Source organism: Aquarana catesbeiana, linkage group LG07 (assembly GCF_042186555.1).
Source record: "Aquarana catesbeiana isolate 2022-GZ linkage group LG07, ASM4218655v1, whole genome shotgun sequence".
Classification (NCBI taxonomy): Eukaryota; Metazoa; Chordata; class Amphibia; order Anura; family Ranidae; genus Aquarana; species Aquarana catesbeiana.
In genome coordinates, this window is record NC_133330.1 from 326296769 (window position 1) to 326315801 (window position 19033).

At 43.6% G+C, this 19033-nt stretch overlaps 1 protein-coding gene across 3 annotated transcripts in view; it reads right to left on the minus strand.

Moving 5' to 3' along the window:
* Positions 1 to 9524, minus strand: part of RAVER2 (ribonucleoprotein, PTB binding 2) — a 37238-nt gene extending 27714 nt beyond the window's left edge. For all 3 annotated transcript variants that reach the window (XM_073593805.1, XM_073593806.1, XM_073593804.1), the window contains exons 1-4: positions 9006 to 9524; positions 6098 to 6289; positions 5889 to 6015; positions 5726 to 5796 (exon numbers count right to left, since the gene is read on the minus strand). In XM_073593805.1, the coding sequence (XP_073449906.1) occupies positions 5726 to 5796; positions 5889 to 6015; positions 6098 to 6289; positions 9006 to 9509 (894 nt within the window). In that variant the 5' untranslated portion in view covers positions 9510 to 9524. The remainder of the gene's footprint in view (positions 1 to 5725; positions 5797 to 5888; positions 6016 to 6097; positions 6290 to 9005) is intronic.
* Between the last annotated feature and the right edge of the window lie 9509 nt (positions 9525 to 19033).

The window sequence follows — 19033 nt, forward strand, 5'->3', positions numbered from 1 at the left end:
GTAGTGACCTCTCTTCCACAGAACGAGGTTCTGGAAAAAATGAAGGCAGAACAATATCCTGGTTTAAATGAAAACCTGACACTACCTTCGGAAGGAATTTAGGATAAGGTCGCAATACAACCTTATCCTTTGGAATAATCAAATATGGCTCTTTACAGGAAAGAGCAGCCAACTCCGATACTCTTCTTGCAGAGGATATGGCAACCAAGAAAATTATTTCCCTCCTCAAGAGGACTAATGCCGTGTACACACACAAGCGGAATTTGACAGAAAAAGTCTGACGGGATCTTTCTATCGTATATTCCGATCGTGTGTATGCCCCATCAGACTTTTTACGTCAAATTCTGACGGACCTAGAAAGAGAACATGTTCTAAATTTTTCCGACAGAACCAATTCCTATCGGGAAAACCGCTCGTCTGTATGCTGTTCCAACATACCAAGAACGACGCATGCTCTGAGACATAAGCTATTGGCTACTGAACTTCTTTTCTAGTCCCGTCGTACATGTTGTACGTCACCGCGTTCTTGACGGTCGGACTTTGGTGTGACCGTGTGTATGCAAGACAGCTTGAGCGGAACTCCGTCGGAGAAACCTTCAGAGTTTATTTCGATGGAAAAACCGCTCGTGTGTACACGGCATAAGGGAAAATTTCATATTGGCTCAAAGGCTGTTTTTGTAATGCCGAGAGAACTAAATTTAAGTCCCAAGAGTTCAGGCGTGACCTAACTGGAGGATTAATCCGTGTTACCCCCTGAATAAAATTAGGAACCAGAGAGTGTGAAGCAAGTCGTTGGAAAAAAAAAAAAAAACAAAAAAAAAAAAAAAAAAAAACACAGAAAAGGCCGACACCTGGCCTTTGATAGTACTCAAGGACAGCTTCATTTCTAATCCCATCTGTAGGAATTCAAGGACCCTACCTATGACCTATTTCTTGGGGTGCCAACCCCTGGATTCACACCAGGAGACATATGCCTTCCAAACTCTAGTATATGACTCTGGAGGCCAGCTTCCAAGCATTAACCAAAGTAGAAACTACTAAAGCTGACAGCCCACGGTCTTTCAGAATGTGGGTCTCAATAGCCAAACCGTTAAATTTAGCGTTTGTAGGGAAGGATGGAATACCGGACCTTGCAAGAGAAGGTCTGGCCACAGTGGTAGGGTCCAAGGGTCCCCTACTGCCATCTTTATGATCTCGGCAAACAAAGATCTCCTGGGCAACGCTGGGGCCACAAGAATCACCTCCTTCCCTTCTTGCTTGATCCTGCGAAGAAGGCGCAGAAGCAGCAGAACAGGAGGGAACGCATAGACCAGTGAAAACTCATCCCATGGAAAAACCAAGGCATCTGTTCCGTATGCCAACGGATCCCTTGTCCTTGACACAAATTTGTCAATCTTGTTGAACCTGGACGCAAACAGACACACATGGGTTACTCCCCATCTTTGACATATTGACAGAAATATGTTGGGGTGAAGGGACCATTCTCCCAGGAACAATTGTTGGCGACTCAAGTAGTCCGCCTGCCAATTCTCTATTCCTGGAATGAAAATTGCTGATAGGCAAGGAATGTTGTTTTCTGCCCAAGAATATGATTCACCTCTCTCTGGGCCGCATGACTTCTCGTGCCCCCTTGGTGATTGATATAGGCCACTGCTGTGGCATTGTCGGATTGGAACCCAACAGGACAATTCCATAGTCTGAGCATCCAGGCCTCTAGGGCCAGGTGTACTGCCCGGATCTCTAGAATATTGATGGGCAAGGTCCTCTCTGATTTGGACCATTTCCCTTGGACAGACGCTTCTTCCAGGACTGCTCCCCAGCCCAAAAGGCTGGCATCTGTTACCACCTTCCAGGTGACTGGTAGAAAGAATTTTCCTTTTTGAAGATTCCTGGATATCAACCACCAATTGAGGCTCTGACGCATTTCGGGGGATAAATGCATTGGGGAGTCAAGAGCTTGAACCTTCTTGTCCCAAGTTGACAGGATACTGTTTTGCAGCAGTCTTGAATGAAACTGCACATAAGGAATGGCCTCGAAAGAAGCCACCATGTTTCCCAATAACTTCATACAAGGTCGAATAGGATTCTTCTTTGTTTTGACCAACTGAATCAGTTCCTTTATGGAACCAATCCTTTCCTGGGGCAAAAACACCTTCTGAACTGCATCTATGATCAGCCCCAAGTACTGCAATCTCCTTGATGGTTTTAAAGAGGATATCTCTAGGTTGAGAATCCAACCTAGGTATTCCAGGTAGCTGACTGCGGTGTCCAAACTGGTTTAAGCGGGCTACCGACTGATCTATCAAGAGTAAATAATCCAAGTAGGCTAGTATTGTTATACCTTGAGCCCTTAACCTGGCTAAAGGAGGAGCCAGGACCTTTGTAAACACTCGAGATGCAGTAGCTAGACCGAAAGGCAGAGCTACAAACTGAAAATTAGGATTTTCTACCTCGAAACGTAAAAGTTTCTGGTGAGCGGGGAAAATTGGCACATTGAGATAAGCATCCTTGAAGTTGATTGATGCTAGAAATTCTCCCCATTGTAGGATGGAGACTACTGATCAGATTGACTCCATGCAAAAGGAATGGAGATTCAAAAATTGGTTTAGATTTTTGAGATCTAAAATGGGTCCGACATCCCAGTTTGGTTTTGGAACCGTGAAGAGGTTTGAATAAAACCCTAATCCTTGCTCTTCCAAGGGGACCACCGATATCACTCTTTGAGACAAGAGATGATCCAAAGCTAGAGAGAGAGAGACTTCTTTTTCACTGGATCTCTGGGAATGTTTCATCTGAGAAAACAAGGTGATGGGAACTCGCGGAACTTTAGTTTGTAACCTAGAGAAATTGAGGAAGCCACCCATCTGTCTTGACATTGTTCCTGTCAGGCCCTTGAAAACTGTAGAAGCCTTCCCATACTCGAGAAAGCAGGGGCAACCCCTTCATAGGGAGGCTTTAGTATTTTGTTTTGACGGTTTCCTCCCCCAGGTCCCCTTTTGGCCCTGGGACTGACCCTGAGGTTTACCTCTTGAACCTGATGGTGGAAGCCGTCGTGACTGCCTGGGGGCGGATGCCCCGGCACTGGAGAAGCACATTTAAAAGAAAAATGCTTAAACAACTTCTTAACTGGTAAAAGGGAACTTTTCCCCATTAGAAATTCTTTGGCTATACTTATCCAGATCGTCTCCAAATAACCGTTCACCATGAAATGGGAAACTGGCCAAGAGCTTTTTGCATGGCGCTTCGACTGACCAATTTTTCAACCATAGGATTCTACGCACATGTACCAGCCCTAGCATGAGCCGTGAGGCCTGGAGAATAGATTTCATAGCGTCTACTGTAAAACACAACACTTCTGATATCCCAGCTAAATCATGGGCCTGCTGATCAGGAATAACCTTGGGCACCTCTATAAAACTGGTCCTTTAAGGATTGAGATACATCGATCGCTGCCAGTGCAGGCTGAACGACCGAACCTGCGAGCGAAATATAGTTTTTAAAAAGGAATTCCAACTTCTTAGCTGTTGGATCCTTTAGCATATGAGCATCGTCTACTGGACAAGTCAGGTTTGTGTTTACTGAGGATATAGCAGTGTCAATTGAGGGAATTCCCCATTTCTTATAGAACGCTTCCTCCATAGGATAAAGTATTAAACAGTTTTTCCCTCCGAAAAAGTTTTCATCTGGGTGCTCCCACTCAGAATACATAAGCTTTTTTATCCATGAATGGATAGGAAAAGCATGAACAGATTGGGGAGGCTTTAGTGAACCCAAACCAGAAATGGGCTCATCGACTGACTGCCTTATTGGCAGTAAAAATGTGGAGCGGACCAATTCTGGGATGCGATTAAAGCATCAATTTTTTTCTCCAAACTTAAAACGGTTGAAGAAAAAAAAAAGCTCCTTACTAAAATACACAGGGGCTGCAGTGTTAAGAGCAGCTGCAACACTGGCCCCTCCTGATGGCTCACTCTGACCAGCCATGTTACTCTCAGGGGAGGATGCCATCCTTTTTGAGATGGTTCTAGGCTTCTGTGTGACTATAGTCTTTCTAGAGCCCTTTTTTGAGGTGTTTTTAACCCCCCTTCCGACCATAGCCTGATGCACAAAGCAGAGGTACTACCAAAAGGAATGCATCCACTGCTTGAGCAATAGACCAGCTCTGCTGTTGCTACTAATGCTCAGCCTGATGCAGTAGTAAATGTATCAAAAGGAATGCCTGTGTCACCAAACCTCTTACATGCCACCTTTGCTCTTGTGTCCCTCCGCAGCTTGCAACAGCAACAATGGTGCCTTTTAAAAACAACCCTTCCCTCGCCGGACATTGGAGGATGCCAACGCTGCGCTAAGCCCCGCCCCCCATCTACGGCTCTTACTCCTTCCTTCCTTCAAAAAAAAAAAATTTCCCATGGGAGTGCGTGCTCCGATCCTATGTGATCACAGAGAGAAGGGAAAATATGGCGAAGGGGGGCCTGGAAGCCGCCGAGCGGTGTGCCGTTTGCGCCCCTTTCCCGAGAAGAGGGGGGGGGACAGCACAGGGGGAACCCCCCCCCCAAGACTTACCGGAGGTCTGCTGCCAGCTGAAGAAAAAAAACTGCCATTTGCTGGACACATCGTATGCTCTCTGAGAAGCACGAGACAGTAAGTGCTCTATACAGTTCCCAGTGGTGACACATAGGCATGACAACATTTACAAAATTAAAGGAGACATAAGAAAATTTTGAAAATTTATTAGAAAACTCCACTTACCTTTCCCGCCGCAGGGTTTTCTGTGGTAAACAGACCCAATCTTCACCCTTCATGGTTGGTTCGGTTAAACCTTCAGGAGCTGGGGATCCTCGGGGAAACCCACAATCCTGGACCTGTATTAGCACCACCGCCAGTAAAACTTTATGGCCTTAATACCAAAAATTACTGGATCCCTCTCTAAAAAGAAGCGCGTTACAGGCAAGACCTCGTTTCTTCGGATACGAGGCCCGGGTACCATTCAATTCGGCCAAAAAGACACTTTAAAAAGGGATCTGGCTGCATGGCTAGCCCCAGCAAGGATTGCTCCAGTGGAGCTCCGCACAGCACATCTTTACTCATGACCAACACCTTAGACAACAATGGCAAAAAACTGGAGGTACTCCCAGTAGTGGGAGTGGTTATATAGGGAGTGCACTTTTTGTCTTAGGGCGTGCCAGTCACCTGACACATAGCAACTACTATGGCTCTGTGTCCTGTGATGTACGATAAGAAAAGTCCTACAAGCAGCATCTTTGGGGCAGTTTGGGAGCGGCTGAAAAACCCTTCTTGGGGGTTAAAAGCACCCCACTAGCGGTGGAAAAGCGCAGCTTAAACAGCGCTTTACTGCTAACGGACCCGCAGCCCCAGTGTGAAACCAGCCCAAGACTGCAAAGCAAGCTCAGAGATGGTAAAATCATGTAAATCCGGATACCTGTGCAATTCTTGGCTGTGTTCGCAAATCAGCGCTTTATATAGCCTCTCACCTTGTAATTTGGTACATGTTACAGTTTGATGCCTTGGGGAGAGAAAACTGAGAACATTCTCACCTTGGCCAAGGCAAAACTTGCCTGGAGCTTACTGACTGATTAAGGATACAATTTTTCATAGATTTCTTTGAAAAATGATGCCATTGCTATAATATTGTGACACCTCAGGAATTTATTCATGCAGACTTAGAATGTCATTGCAAGATTTACTTTAAAATACAAAGCCTCACCGGATTAAGCTTGTGGAGCTGTAACAGGGCTTGGTTGACTGTTGCATTAAAGTGCGGCCGTCCAGAAGACCCTATAAAACAGAGCGAGAAAAGCACAATGATTCAGGAATGTTAATCTAACTTGCTCAAGCCCAAAGTATTTTTAGTAAAACAAAAAGCTCACCGTGCTTTCCTGACCTTCCACGATGCGGTGGCTGAAACAGCATCTGTAGCATTGCTGGATTATTGAGGCTCTGCATGATTTGCATCGGGTTGGGCTCTGGGAGCAAACCTTTCCTATTGTTCTGCAGCTAAAACACAAGACAGCATACAGTAAAGGATCTAGAAAGGGGCACCCAAATAAAAAATAAAAAATTCTGGTCATTTACTTACCATGCCCTGCGCTGCCATGAGTGTGGCTAGCATGCTTCGGCCTGGGGAACCTGGTGCACAATAGGACACCTGGATTCTACCTCCTTTCACATGCATTCCGTCCATGCAGTCTTTCATCTCTTCTGCCTGCCTTGCAGATTCATATTCTACCACCGCAAAACCGCCAGAATTACAATCTTCATCTTCCGCCAACTGAAAAAAAAAAAAAATGTAATAAATTAAAAGAAAACCCCATTCAGTTAACTTTGTTTTCCCAAATCAACATTGGTTATTATTAACCCTCAAGCTGCTAGCATTAGTAAGTAGATAAAAAAGTTATCATATCTACTTGTTTTAAAGTGCAAGTTCACCTTTACACAAAAATCTGTAAGGTGAACTTACACAGACCCCCCCCAGTCCCACTGACCTGGAGCGCGGCAATCTCCAGTTATGAGCCTGACGGAGCACGTTTTGGAGATTAAGCCGAGGGTATTTCTAAGCCCCGGAGCCGTGAGGCAGCTATATACCAGGGCTCATAGCAGGAGATCGCCACGGTCTAGGTCAGCGAGACTGGGTGTAGGGGGAGGGGGGGGGGTGGGGGTCCTGTGTAAGTTCACCTTACAGATTTTTCTGTAAAGGTGAACTTACCCTTTAAAAACTTTTTTTTTTTTTTTACATTTCTTCAGTTACTTCCTGGTTTGTCTAGGCAAATTAGGTCATATCCCAGGAGTCCCCAGGAGGAGAGGAGGGGTTTTCTCAGCTAAGCACACTCTCCTTGCATGCTTGAGCTAACAGCAGATGGATTCCAGGAAGTAAATTCTACATGAATCATTTCCCCTTATGGCCAGAAATGCTAAGGGGGGGGGGGGGGGGGGTTCAAATTGATTTCTCAATTAAAGCATTGATCATAGTGCTGCTCCTAGAGTAGTGGTCTCCAAACTGCAGATGTGACCCTTTATCAGCCCCCTGGGACTTTAGTCCACCAATGATGGGACACCATTCCTCTCACTGGCAATATGAAAGGCACTATTCTTGCCCTTAATACCAACAATGGAGCCCTCTTCCTCCCATTAAAACCAATGATGGGACATTTATGCTCACTGATGCCGGGGCATTTTTCTACTCCCACTGGCCACAATCACAGCTCAGCTCCCCCGCTTTCTCCCGATTGGCTCACTGGCTGTAAATAAAAGCAGCAGGAGCCAAATGAGACAGCAGAGGCACCATTGGCTCCCGCGATTGTCAATCAAAACCAGTCATCCAATCAGGGGAGAGAGGGGGCGGGGCTCCGTGTGTAAATGGATAAACTGAGCTCTGACTCAGCTCGGGTGCCCCCTGTAGAAAGTTGCTGGCTGGGGGGACCAGAGGGAGGGACCAGGAGCAGTAAAGAGGGACCTGAGAAGAGGAGGAGGATCCAGGCTGCTCTGTGCAAAACCAACTGCACAGAGGAGGCAAGTATAACATGTTTGTTTTTTGTTTTTAAACCGAGCCTTCACAATCACTTTAAGCTTCCCTTCACTTGGTCATCCCTGCGCTGCTTTTCCCGCTAAGGGATGCTGCAGCAGCCTCCATTTCCTGAAAGCTGGTATTTACAAAGCTTCAGCACAATCCATGTAAAAGCACTTAAAGTAGAACTATAGGCAAAACTTTAATTTTTTTTTTATTGTAGATTGTAGAGAGGGTTATTAAACCCCATCCCCTCCCCCCTCATAAGGTTTATTTTTGCCATCTGTGTCCCATTGAGGAGATTTCCCTCCACTTCCTGTCCCATAGCGAAACAGGCAGCGAGAGGAAATCCCTACATATTAAAAGGGAATCTCTTGGGGCACACCCAGTGGAAGATTTCCCCTCTACTACTTTTCTGGAGACAACCCAAAATTTGGGATTTCCTTTTACCGTCACTTTCAATAATTGTAAACAGGACAAATTGAGAGGGTGAATCTCCTTAAGGCGGGGCACAGACAGCAATAAAAACTGATATGTGTTCTAATCCCTCTCCACTTTATCCAAAACTAAAAACAGAAAAGGTTTTGCCTTTAGTTATACTTTAAGGCCTAGTTATGGTTTACTTACCATGCACTGCTTTGTGGGAGGTGGCATGCACATTTCCGCCATACCCAAAAGTTTGGGTTTTTCGGAGCAGAGGGGGGAAAAAAAGGTGACCAACAAAACATACTAAAGGCACATCATGATGCTTTCCACTAAGCGCTGACCTTTTGTACTTCATATTTCCAGCACAGGTTCAATTTAACTGGTTAAGCAGCCACATCTGAAAAGCTAAACAGATTGAATTGCACCAAAGCCATCATCAGCCTTCTCATATATCACCTTTTGTTTGTTCTCCATTGATTCACGAGAAAGCAGATAATCGGCAACACTCCAGCTATTCATGACAGTAGAATATCATTTAAATAGGAGAGCATGAAGCAGATGTTTAAAGTGACACTAAAGTTTTTTTTTGTTTATTTTTTTAACAACATACATATCATACTTACCTCCACTGTGCAGCTAGTTTTGCACAGAGTGGCCCCGAACATCCTCTTCTGGGGTCCCTCGGCGGCTCCTCCCCACAAAAGATAACCCCCTAGGAGAAGCGCTCTCCCAAGGGGGTTACCTTGCGGGAGCGCACCCGAGTCATTCATTCGGCATCCATAGAAGCCGAATGTATGACTCGGCCCCGCCCCCCAGGTCATTGGATTTGATTGACAGCAGCGGGAGACTATGGCTGCGCTGCTATCAATCCATCCAATCAGGACCCGAGACACCGGCTTTTGCTGGTGTGCTCGTCCCTGGGACGAGATAGAGGGGGTAAAGGTAATTAAAAACAGGGGCTCAGGGGGCTGCAGCATTACAGGAGGTTTTTCACCTCAAATGCATAGAATGCATTGAGGTGAAAAACCTTGAAGGTTTACATCCCCTTCAATTGTACCTGGCAGAACAAGGGCTCGTGAAGAGAGGAAAATATTTGCATCAGCTCATCAATATTGCTGTAGTCCTTGGGAAGCTTGTCAACACACAGGCACTTTGAGTGAATAAAATCCGCCGTCAGCTGATTGACGTCCACCCACTGGGCAAAAAGGGTAAATTCTTCCAGCTGCTTGCCCAGCAATTCCAGGCGGGCCTTTGAGGCACAGTCTTTCTTCATGTACTCCACAAAGCCATAGCCCTTGGAGAGCCCAGTGAGCTCGCTGTAGACAAGGAGACATCGCTCGATGTTTCCATACGCCCGAACCAGTTCTTCAAACTCCTGCTTGCTAAATAACGGAGGAAGGTTGGTCACACACAACAAAGCGTCCGTTGGCTGCAGCTGGACCAGAATCTCCTTGTCCCGGAGGTGGCGTTTGTGGAATCTGTTAATAGCATCTTGTGCTTGCTCTCCGTTTGACAGAGTGATGAAGGCTGGAATGAGAGAGAGGGGAAAACAGGTGGTCATTAAAGCACAGTAATGTGTTCCAAGGTCTCCAAGAAAATGTCATTAAACACAAGGCACAAGCTATCCATTGTCCCATTAATACTGAATTGCCTGCTAAAAATAAAAATGTAATCTCATAATTACTTCATGTAATACCAGGAGAAAAATGGTGAATTCCAACGTTGAAAGAAAATCCTTAGTCTTTGAAAATGGTTTACGATAGAAAATTAAATGTAAGCTTAAATATATACAATTACATGTGTGTCAAATTTTTACAGCCCAGCTTTTTAGGTGCAATATATACATATACAGTACTGTGCAAAAGCTTTAGGCAGGCGTGAAAAAAAAAAAAAAAAAAAAATGCTGTAAAAATAAAAATTAGGTAAATATTTGGTGTGACCATCCGTTACCTTCAAACCAGCATCAATTCTTCTAGGTAGACTTGCACACGGTTTTTGAAGGAACACGGCAGGTAGGTTGTTCCAAACATCTTGAGAACTAAGCACAGACCCTTTGTGGATGTCGGCTGCCTCAAATCCTGTATCTTCAGGTCATTCCAGACAGACTCCATGATGTTGAGATCGGGGCTCTGTGGGGACCAGACCATCACTTCCAGGACTCCTTGTTCTTTACACAGAAGATAATTCTTAATGACATTAGCTGTAGATTTATGGTCGTTGTCCAGCTGCAGAATACATTTGAGGCCAATCAAACCCCTCCCTGATAGTGTGGTATGGTATGTTACGGTATGATAGATAAAGGATCTGCCTGTATTTCTCAGCATTGAGAACACCATTGATCCTGATCAAATCTCCAACTTCATTTGCAGAAATGCAGCCCCAAACTTCCAAGGAACCTCCACCATGCTTCACTGTTGCCTGCAGACACTCATTGTACTGCTCCCCAGCCCCTCGGTAAACTGCCTCCTGCTACAGCCAAATATTTCCCTTTTTGACTCATCAGTCCAAAAAACCTGCTGTCAATTTTCTGTACCACAGTTCCTATGCTTTCATGCAGAGTTGAGTTGCTTAGCCTTGTCTCCATGTCAGCTGTGGCTTTTTGGCCGCAATTCATCCAAGAAGACCACTTCTGGAAAGACTCCGCCCAGATAGTAGATGGGTGTACCAGGAGGGGCACTGGTTTCCATCAGTTCTGTGCTGATGGATTTGGACATCATCCAATGTCAAAGGAAGTAAGCATGACGTGTGCATCTTCTGCTGCATTAAGTTTTTCTTGGCTGATCACTGCGCCCAAGGTCCTCAGCACTGCCTGATCAATGGTGTCCTTAAGCCCTGGTTCACATTGGTCTGATTTGACATTTCAAATCGGCAGCAATTTCCAGCAATGGCACCGTCCTAATTGGTGCAACGCTGCATTTGTGGCTCCGCACCGATTTCAAAAAGTAGTTTATGTACGATTTGCGATTTCGGGGTGCGATTTACATTGACATCTGTGCAGAAACCCGCACAGACATCTCTGAAATCAGGACTGACATGCAGGAGTGAAATGGTGCGAGTTCAGCTGAACTCGCACGGCTTCATTCCCACAGCTCAGTGGGAACCTGGGCTAATACTCAGAAATACAGATACTTATCCATCATGGTATATCATCAGGAAGGCATGGGATTGGCCTCAAATTCAAGGTCATCAAGATCCATCTAAGGCATAAAGAACAAGGAGTCCTGGAAGTGATGGTATGGCCCTTAGAGAACCCCCATCTCAAAATCGTGAAGTCTGTCTGGGATTACATGAAGAGACAGAAGGATTTGAGGCAAGGAGCCATCATAGAGCTACTGTGCATGCTTTGAAACGCCTCACCGCCTCTTCCTTGACATCACTCTTGGCAGGTGCGTTCCATGCGTCCAGCGTGCCTTCTACGGTTGATTTCGGAAGTGTGCGGCCATTTTTACCCTGTGCTCAAACCTCCCCCCTACAGCTGCTGGTTGGTGCAGCGAAAGGAGAAACAGTGACAGGCGTACCAGCCTGGAAAGACGTATGATGAGCCTGTTTCATCTAACTTCTTGTGGGCGTTAACGGATTTCCCTTAATAAATTGCCGGTAATCTGCACTTAGAAACGCCTTCTTTTCTCTGCTTGTCTATCCTAGCTTGCTTCTACCCTCAGAAGTGCTGCATCGGTGCACCTCCAACTATCATTTGGACAGTGAACTATTACCTAGCAGACTGATGGTGATCACGCAGAAGCGCCCTACAACAACTTTATCCAGGATTTGAGGCAGCCTACATCCACAGAAGATCTGTTGTTGGTTCTCCAAGATGTTTGGAACAAACCTATCTGCTGAGTTCCTTCAAAAAACTGTGTGCAAGTCTACGGAGAAGAACTGAATTGGTGCTAGTTTGAAGGCAAAAATGGTGGCTACACCAAATATTGGTTTGATTTTGACTTCTTTACTGTCCATTTTGACAATTGATACCAAAAAAAAAAAAAAAAATTTTTGAAAACATTCTTAATTTACAGCATTTTTTTTTTAAACACCTGCCTAGAGTCCTTCAGAAACTGTGCATACAAAGCATGGTATACCTAGAATCGATGCTGGTTTGAAGGTAAAGGATAGTCACTTCTGTTCACTCACATTTTATTTTGTAAATTGAGAATTAAAATATATTTTTGAAAGCTTTCTTCCTTTACAGCATTTCTAAACACCAACCTAAAACTTTTGCACAGTACTGTATATTCATTAGGCACAGTCATATTTTTATTATGTGGGCTAATCTTTCCTTGTAGTGCTTTACAATCAGTAAGCGCAACACGCCTCTCAATAAAAGGTCTTGATATCTTGTCAAAAACACTGACACTGTGTGGCTAACTGATCAGTGTACTCTCCTCCAATGATCAGACTTGTCCTGACACATCCCCGCTGCATAGCCATTCTCTGGGAAGCTCAGTGTGCTGCTGCTTCTCCTCTCCCAGCTCTCATGCAGCTCAGAACAGAGGGAAAGTGATCACAAAAAAAAAAAAAAAAAAAAAGTATAAACGCTCCATTATACAAAAATGTTTTGCCTTTCATTTCCATTTTAAAAACTGAATGGGTTGTTTTACAAGGTGATTGTTTACAATCACTTTAAAGAGACTCTTAACGTAAAAGACTGAAGCTAAAAAGCACAAAAAAAAATCCAAGTACCGTATATACTTGAGTATAGGTCAACCCGAATATAAGCCGAGGCACCTAATTTTACCACAAAAAAACTGGGAGAACATATTGACGCGAGTATAAGCCTAGGGTGGTAAAATGCAGCAGCTACTGGGTAAACAATGCCTCACTGTGCCCATTTGCACCTGTACCTTTGATAACTAAAACAGCGGGTATCTCCTGCTGTGTTATGCAGTCTGTTCGTCCATCCATTGTAACAAAGCCCCGCCGCCTCCTCCTCCGCGACAGACGGAACACTGATACAGTTTCCCAGCATTGTATGCGTGTTCCTCTATCACGGACGAGGAGGCGGGGCTTTGTTACAATGGAAGGCCGAACAGACTGCATAACACAGTGGGAGACACTCGCTGTTTTAATAATCAAAAAGGTATGGCTGCTGTATGGCTCACTCGAGTATACGCTGAAGGGGGGGGGGGGTGGGGGTGCAGTCTAAAAAATGGGCTGAAAAACTCGGCTTATGCTCGAGTACATATAGTATTTTAAATGGTTACTTTGCATGTTTACTTTTCACAAACATTTCTTTAGTCATTTCAACCTACTAGAAAATGTGACTAAATGAGAGTTAATTCCCTAGCACTCCCCACTACAAGCCAGCACTGGTCCTCTTCCGGACTGAACAACCAGCATAATAGTGTAAAAGTCATTCTTACAGATTAGTGTCCTAGCTTCCCTTTAAAGAGAGCAAGGAAGGACATGTAAAGGTCATAGGATGCCCCTGAGCTGAACTGTGTACCCAGAAAGACATGTGAATCATTCCATTATGCCCCTGTGCTGTGCGTTTTAGACATAGCTAAAGATATAGAGGCATTTCACTGCATACAGCTGGTCTGAGACTGTTAAAAAGGGAACCTAGGAAGTCAGAATGATGCATTTGCGTTTGTCATTTCCCTGATGGCAGTGAGCTCAAGATGCCAGCATCGGGGAGGGGGGGAGGCCTAAACCCAGGTCCACCATATGTGGCTATAAATTTCTATCTGAAATCAACAGATGTGATAAGCCCCTTGTGAACCACAATGTCAATGTGACCTAAAGAGAGATGCTGGGTAAGTATCGCAGTTCTGGATATGTAAAAGTTCAGGAATTTTTGAAGCCCAAAAAAAATAAAAACAAAAACACACACACGTTCAGAAGTGTTCTTTATAAAAATAAAAATAAATAAATAAAAATATTCAGCGTGGAGTAGTTTTACAAATTGAAATTCATTTTGTTACACTGGGAAAGTAAAATTCAGTGTAAAATTATGCTTGAAATACAAGTACAGCTTATTCAATAAGCTAAACTTGCTTTTTTTAAATTGTATTTTTTTTTAAATTGTATTTTTTTTTTTTAATTGCAAAATGGAACAAGGACTGTATTATTTTAAGAACATTTCACCTATACCCCCTTTCCCTCATAATAATGTAAAATCTTCCTCCCAATGTGTATTATCAGTTATTGACAATGCTGATCCAGAAGCACATATTGCCCTTGCAAAAGCTTGATCAAACTTTCTCCTGATTTTCAGGCATCATTTTCTCTATAACTGAAGGGATTGTGTATTTTTGGGAGGGCGTGGTTTGTAACACTTCCTGGCTTAAAGATGCTGCTGGAGAGGAAACACTTTGTGATGACCCAAAAGCAGCAGAAAGCGTTTCTGGAACGTGAACTCTGGAGGGAAAAGCTCTGCACACTTTCATTCAATAAAGTATTTTTTGAAGTCTTTATGGCACCTCTGGCATGCCAGGATAAGTTTTGTTATCCTTGTAGCATTTGGAAAAGAATTTTTCTTCTCACAATATTTGCAAATTGCCACTTTGCTCTCATCAGAAATTGCAACATCTAGGAGTTTACAAACTCTTGATGTTGGCCTCACCATTTTACTGCGAGGAGGGACAGAAAAAACAATTTCCTGACCAGACTATAGGGAAACATTATGCTGTGATGGTGGAGAACGTTAACAGGAATAATTTAAAAGATTATAAAGATAAACTAATTTGTCAAATTTAGCTGTCAATAAAGTCCTGAGAGGACAGAAACTATCTACTACTGTATCCCAATCAATCAAGATGGGAGGTACAAGATGGAGCCCACAAGCAAACTAAACTGGAGACTTAACCCCTGCAGTGCCACCTAGTGGCAGAAATGCATTTTTCTCTTGTTTGAGAACTGCATTGAGAAGTACAGTGTTACTTGAATTGTATTCCAGGATTTGCTCGTCCTCAGCTGAGAGAACTTGCAATAACTGGAGCTCCTCTTTAGGGTCTATAGTTTGAATACTATGTCATAGATCAATTTATCATTCTAAAAGAACATTTTCCATACTTTGTTCCATTTTTCCTGGAAAAAAAAAAAAACTCTCCCAATTTTTCCAGGCCTGCTCATCTCTACACAGCTCTCAGCTATAGCTGGATTTAGAAATCCACAGCACACTCTGGGCTTAGGAAACTCAAAGCACTTTTACAATCAAAGAAATGAAAGTATGAGGGCACCCTGCCAAATTAAGAAGCTCGGGTGGTTTAAGGGAAGTGTTGAAAGCGTTAATGCAACAGAATTAAACACATTTCAACTTTGTGCTTCCAAACTTCTGGCAAAGGTCTATTGCGCACCCTATTCTATTTCAGCATGACTGTGTTCCTGTGCACAAAACCGGATCCATGAAAGTGGTTGTAAACCCTCCCTCCTGACTTAACTATAGGTAAGCCTAGAATAAGGCTTACCTACAGGTAGTGGAAATATCTCCTAAACGTGCTCCGTTTAGGAGATGCCTCACTTGTAGTGCGCCAATGATGTAATTGGCGCATGTGTGGTGAAGAAACGGACCTCGGTGCTGTTTTCTTCCCCAGCGTGTGCCGTTACTGACGGCTCCCGCGCCCATGCGCGGGAGTGACGTCACGCGGCTCCGGCCAGTCACAGAGCCGGACTCCGCAGCCCCCAGAAGGAAGAGGGGCGAAGATGGACGCAGCCGGCACAGGGGACAGTGATGGATTCATTTGCAGGCAAGTGTCACATAATGGGCTAGTATGCGATGCATACTAGCCCATTATACTTTTAATTTGCAGGCTTTGCAGGGAGCAAAAGAGGAAGTAAAACTCATCAGGGTTTACTTCCTCTTAAAGACAAGGTTTTTAGCTCTGTTCTCAACCCTACTGATCAACCTTAACCTGGAATCCCAACCGCAAGCCAGGTCTTCTTGCCCATCAGTACCAAACTTCACAAATGCTCTTTTGGCTGAATGGGCGCAAATTCCCACAGACACATCACTTGTAAAAAGCCTTTCCAGAAGATCGAAGGCTGTTTTAGCTGCAATGAGGAACAAAGGCCATATTAATGCTCAAGGCTTTGAATTGGGATGTCCAACAAAATCATAAAAGTGTTACAAGGCTTCCTACAATAGTAGAAGTTGTTCAACAAAGTTTGACAAAACCTGGAACCCATGGTTAAGGCACCCGGATGCTATTACGGACCAGTGAGTGTGACACACCCTATACTTTTGTTGAAGCTTAGAATTCTGTCATATTTCATTCAGTCACATGTATTTATTGCATGGTTGCTTTCTGATAACTGTATATTTAACTGCAAGGCCTTTTGGCACCCCATAGATGGCAGTTGAAGCACCCAATATGAGGAGACGTATTTGCTCAGTAATACCTCAGTTTTTTGTTTTTTCTTTGATTGTGGGATTGTGTTGCTTGGCAGTGATTTTATGCTACTCTCTAGTTGTAATTAGAAAATTTCAATAAAAACAGAATTTATAAAAATTGTATGACAGTCCGGTGCTCAAAAACGTTGGGCTATATATAGTTATATTTCAGCCAGGAAATCGGGTAGGTAATACTACACCTGGTGACACACTCAATTTAAAAGCGGAACTTCAGCCCCCCTACCAAAAAATTAAAAAATTCCTGCAGCTACAAACGTTGTAGTTGTAGCTGCTGACTTTTAGCATTGGGGCACTTACCTGTCCAGGGATCTCCGATGTCCTCACACAAGCAGATTCTTGAATCAGTTCTCAGGTGCTGGAGCCACCATCTTGGGTAAGGAAAACAGGCAGTGAAGCCTTGTGGCTTCGCTGCCGGTTTCCTACTGCACATGCTTGAATTGCGCATTTGGCCGAGTACGCTGCTGCAAACTCAGCAGGAAGTGGGAGCAGGTAGCTGTCAAAACCAGGTACCCCCACCCCCAAAAAAAATGTGGCACCGGAGGAGGTAGACAAGCAGAGCACCACTTTAAGCTATCAATGGGACTAGTTGGTTGTCAAAGAACTTTTCAAGTACATATTGAAAATATAGAACTATTTGACTTCGACAAGCTAAAGAAACTCAAAAAGGGCAAGATTTACTAAAGTTGGCACACACAAACTCTGCTGCAGCTCTGCATAGTAACCAATCAGCTTCCAGGTTTTATTGTCAAAGCTTAATTGAGCAAGCTGAAGGTAGAAGCTGACTTGTTATACTATGCACAGCTGCACCAGCTTCTGTGTACACTAGCTTTAGTAAGTCTCCTCAAGGGGTCACCCATAGCTAGCAATTGGGAGTCGGTACATACACAGGTGTATACAGATCTCTGGAACAAAAAAATTAGGACTGCACTAAATTTTACTTACCTTCAACCATGGCAACAATATATGCCAATATACGCCAATATACAGGACTTTCTACTACTTTGCTAAAGTTAAAAGGCTCACTATTGAGCAACAGGCAGCTCGAGGTCAAATCACACACAGCCAACAACTATTTAACCTTTATTAAAAGATATTTCCAGTCAATGCTTCTGCCTTTTTTTTTTTGTTCACCGACAAGAGTCATGAGATTTTGGCAAGGACACACCCTTCCCAGTTAGCAATCACTTTCAATAAAGGTATATGACCTATCTCCGTATTGGAGATATCCATCTCATCTGACAGTATCTCTGTCAGCCGGTAAAAGGATCTGCAATAAAGTTTGCTTAAATACTTGCAATATATATATATATATATTATATATATATATATATATATATATATATATATATATATATATATATATATATATATATATATTTGACTTGGAAGAATTTATTTTTTCCTAGCATTCTACATTATGCTCAGTGGTCTATGATGATCGTGATAGAAAGAACTTCATAATAATTAAATCCAATGGCATCCTTTTATTTTGTTATCTGTATAGACACAATATGGCTAACCAGGACTGCATAAATATTTAATTTCCCAAAGGCAGTGGCCTGGAAAATCCACATTATGTGTTAGAATCGGGGTCCTGCAGGGGGATCAATATCTGCTGGGTCAGGCAGAATGAGGCGTTATATTACACAGCGTACTGGAAGCAAATCTTTAGCTCAAATTGAATATGCCTGCATTTCCTTCCACTAAGGAGTAAACACAGAGAAACCTGCTGCCTGGATAATAATATTCCACAAGCAATTAATCCACAGGGACCATGATGCTATGGCTAGATAAGAAAGGGAAAAAAAAAAAAAAAAAAAAAAACACCCAACGCAGGAAGCGTAAAAGGAAATCTATGGGGTTTTGTATACTGATCACATTCATCTGTACAAAATAATCTCATCGATTATGTTGATTTTGTAAAAGCCTTTCTTCTATGTATAGCTGGTAACTGTATTTGTACATAGGGCAGCTATATGCACTAATTACATATGCAAGCAGTATTTCTAGCAGTACAAGCACTTTGGTTACCTTCAGACGTATGCATTGCTGTTAAGCACAAAATACATGTGATGTTTTAATGTGTTATCGCAATGGGCAGTAACATATCGCACTTTGTGTAGTGTTTCACCATCATTTATCCCAGCCCGATTCACAAGTATGGTGGGGTGCCAAAAGACCAGCAATAGAACACACCACAAAAGGAGCAGCCTTGAAGCCCAAGTTTTGTTTTTTTTTTGTCTTTTTGTTTTAAAATAATTAGCACAAGGGACAGTACTTAAAAGTGGAGTTCCACCCAAAAGTGGAACTTCTGCTTAATTTCTTACTCCCTCCCTTCCGGCATCACACTTGTCACCTTTCAGGGGGGAGGAACGGGGACCCGTTTTCCGGTCTCCCGGAAGTTCTGCCCTCCTCCTTCCCCCGCCACCCCAATCCCAAAGTGCAGCGCGCACGCGCATTAGGGAACCGGGCATGCAGCCAAAAGGCTTCACTGCCATGTTCCCTTACCTGGAATGGTAGCGGCTGCACCCAACAGTGGATCTGGAAAAAAAAAAAAAAAAAAAAAAAAAAAATCGGCTGGGGTGAGGACATCGCGGGCTCCCTGGACAAGTGAGTGTCCATATTGTAAAAGTCAGCAGCTACAGTATTTGTAGCTGCTGAATTTTAATTTTTTTCCCCAAAGCGGAACTCCGCTTTAAAACCCCTCTCGCACTGGGGATGCTTCTCGTTAGCTT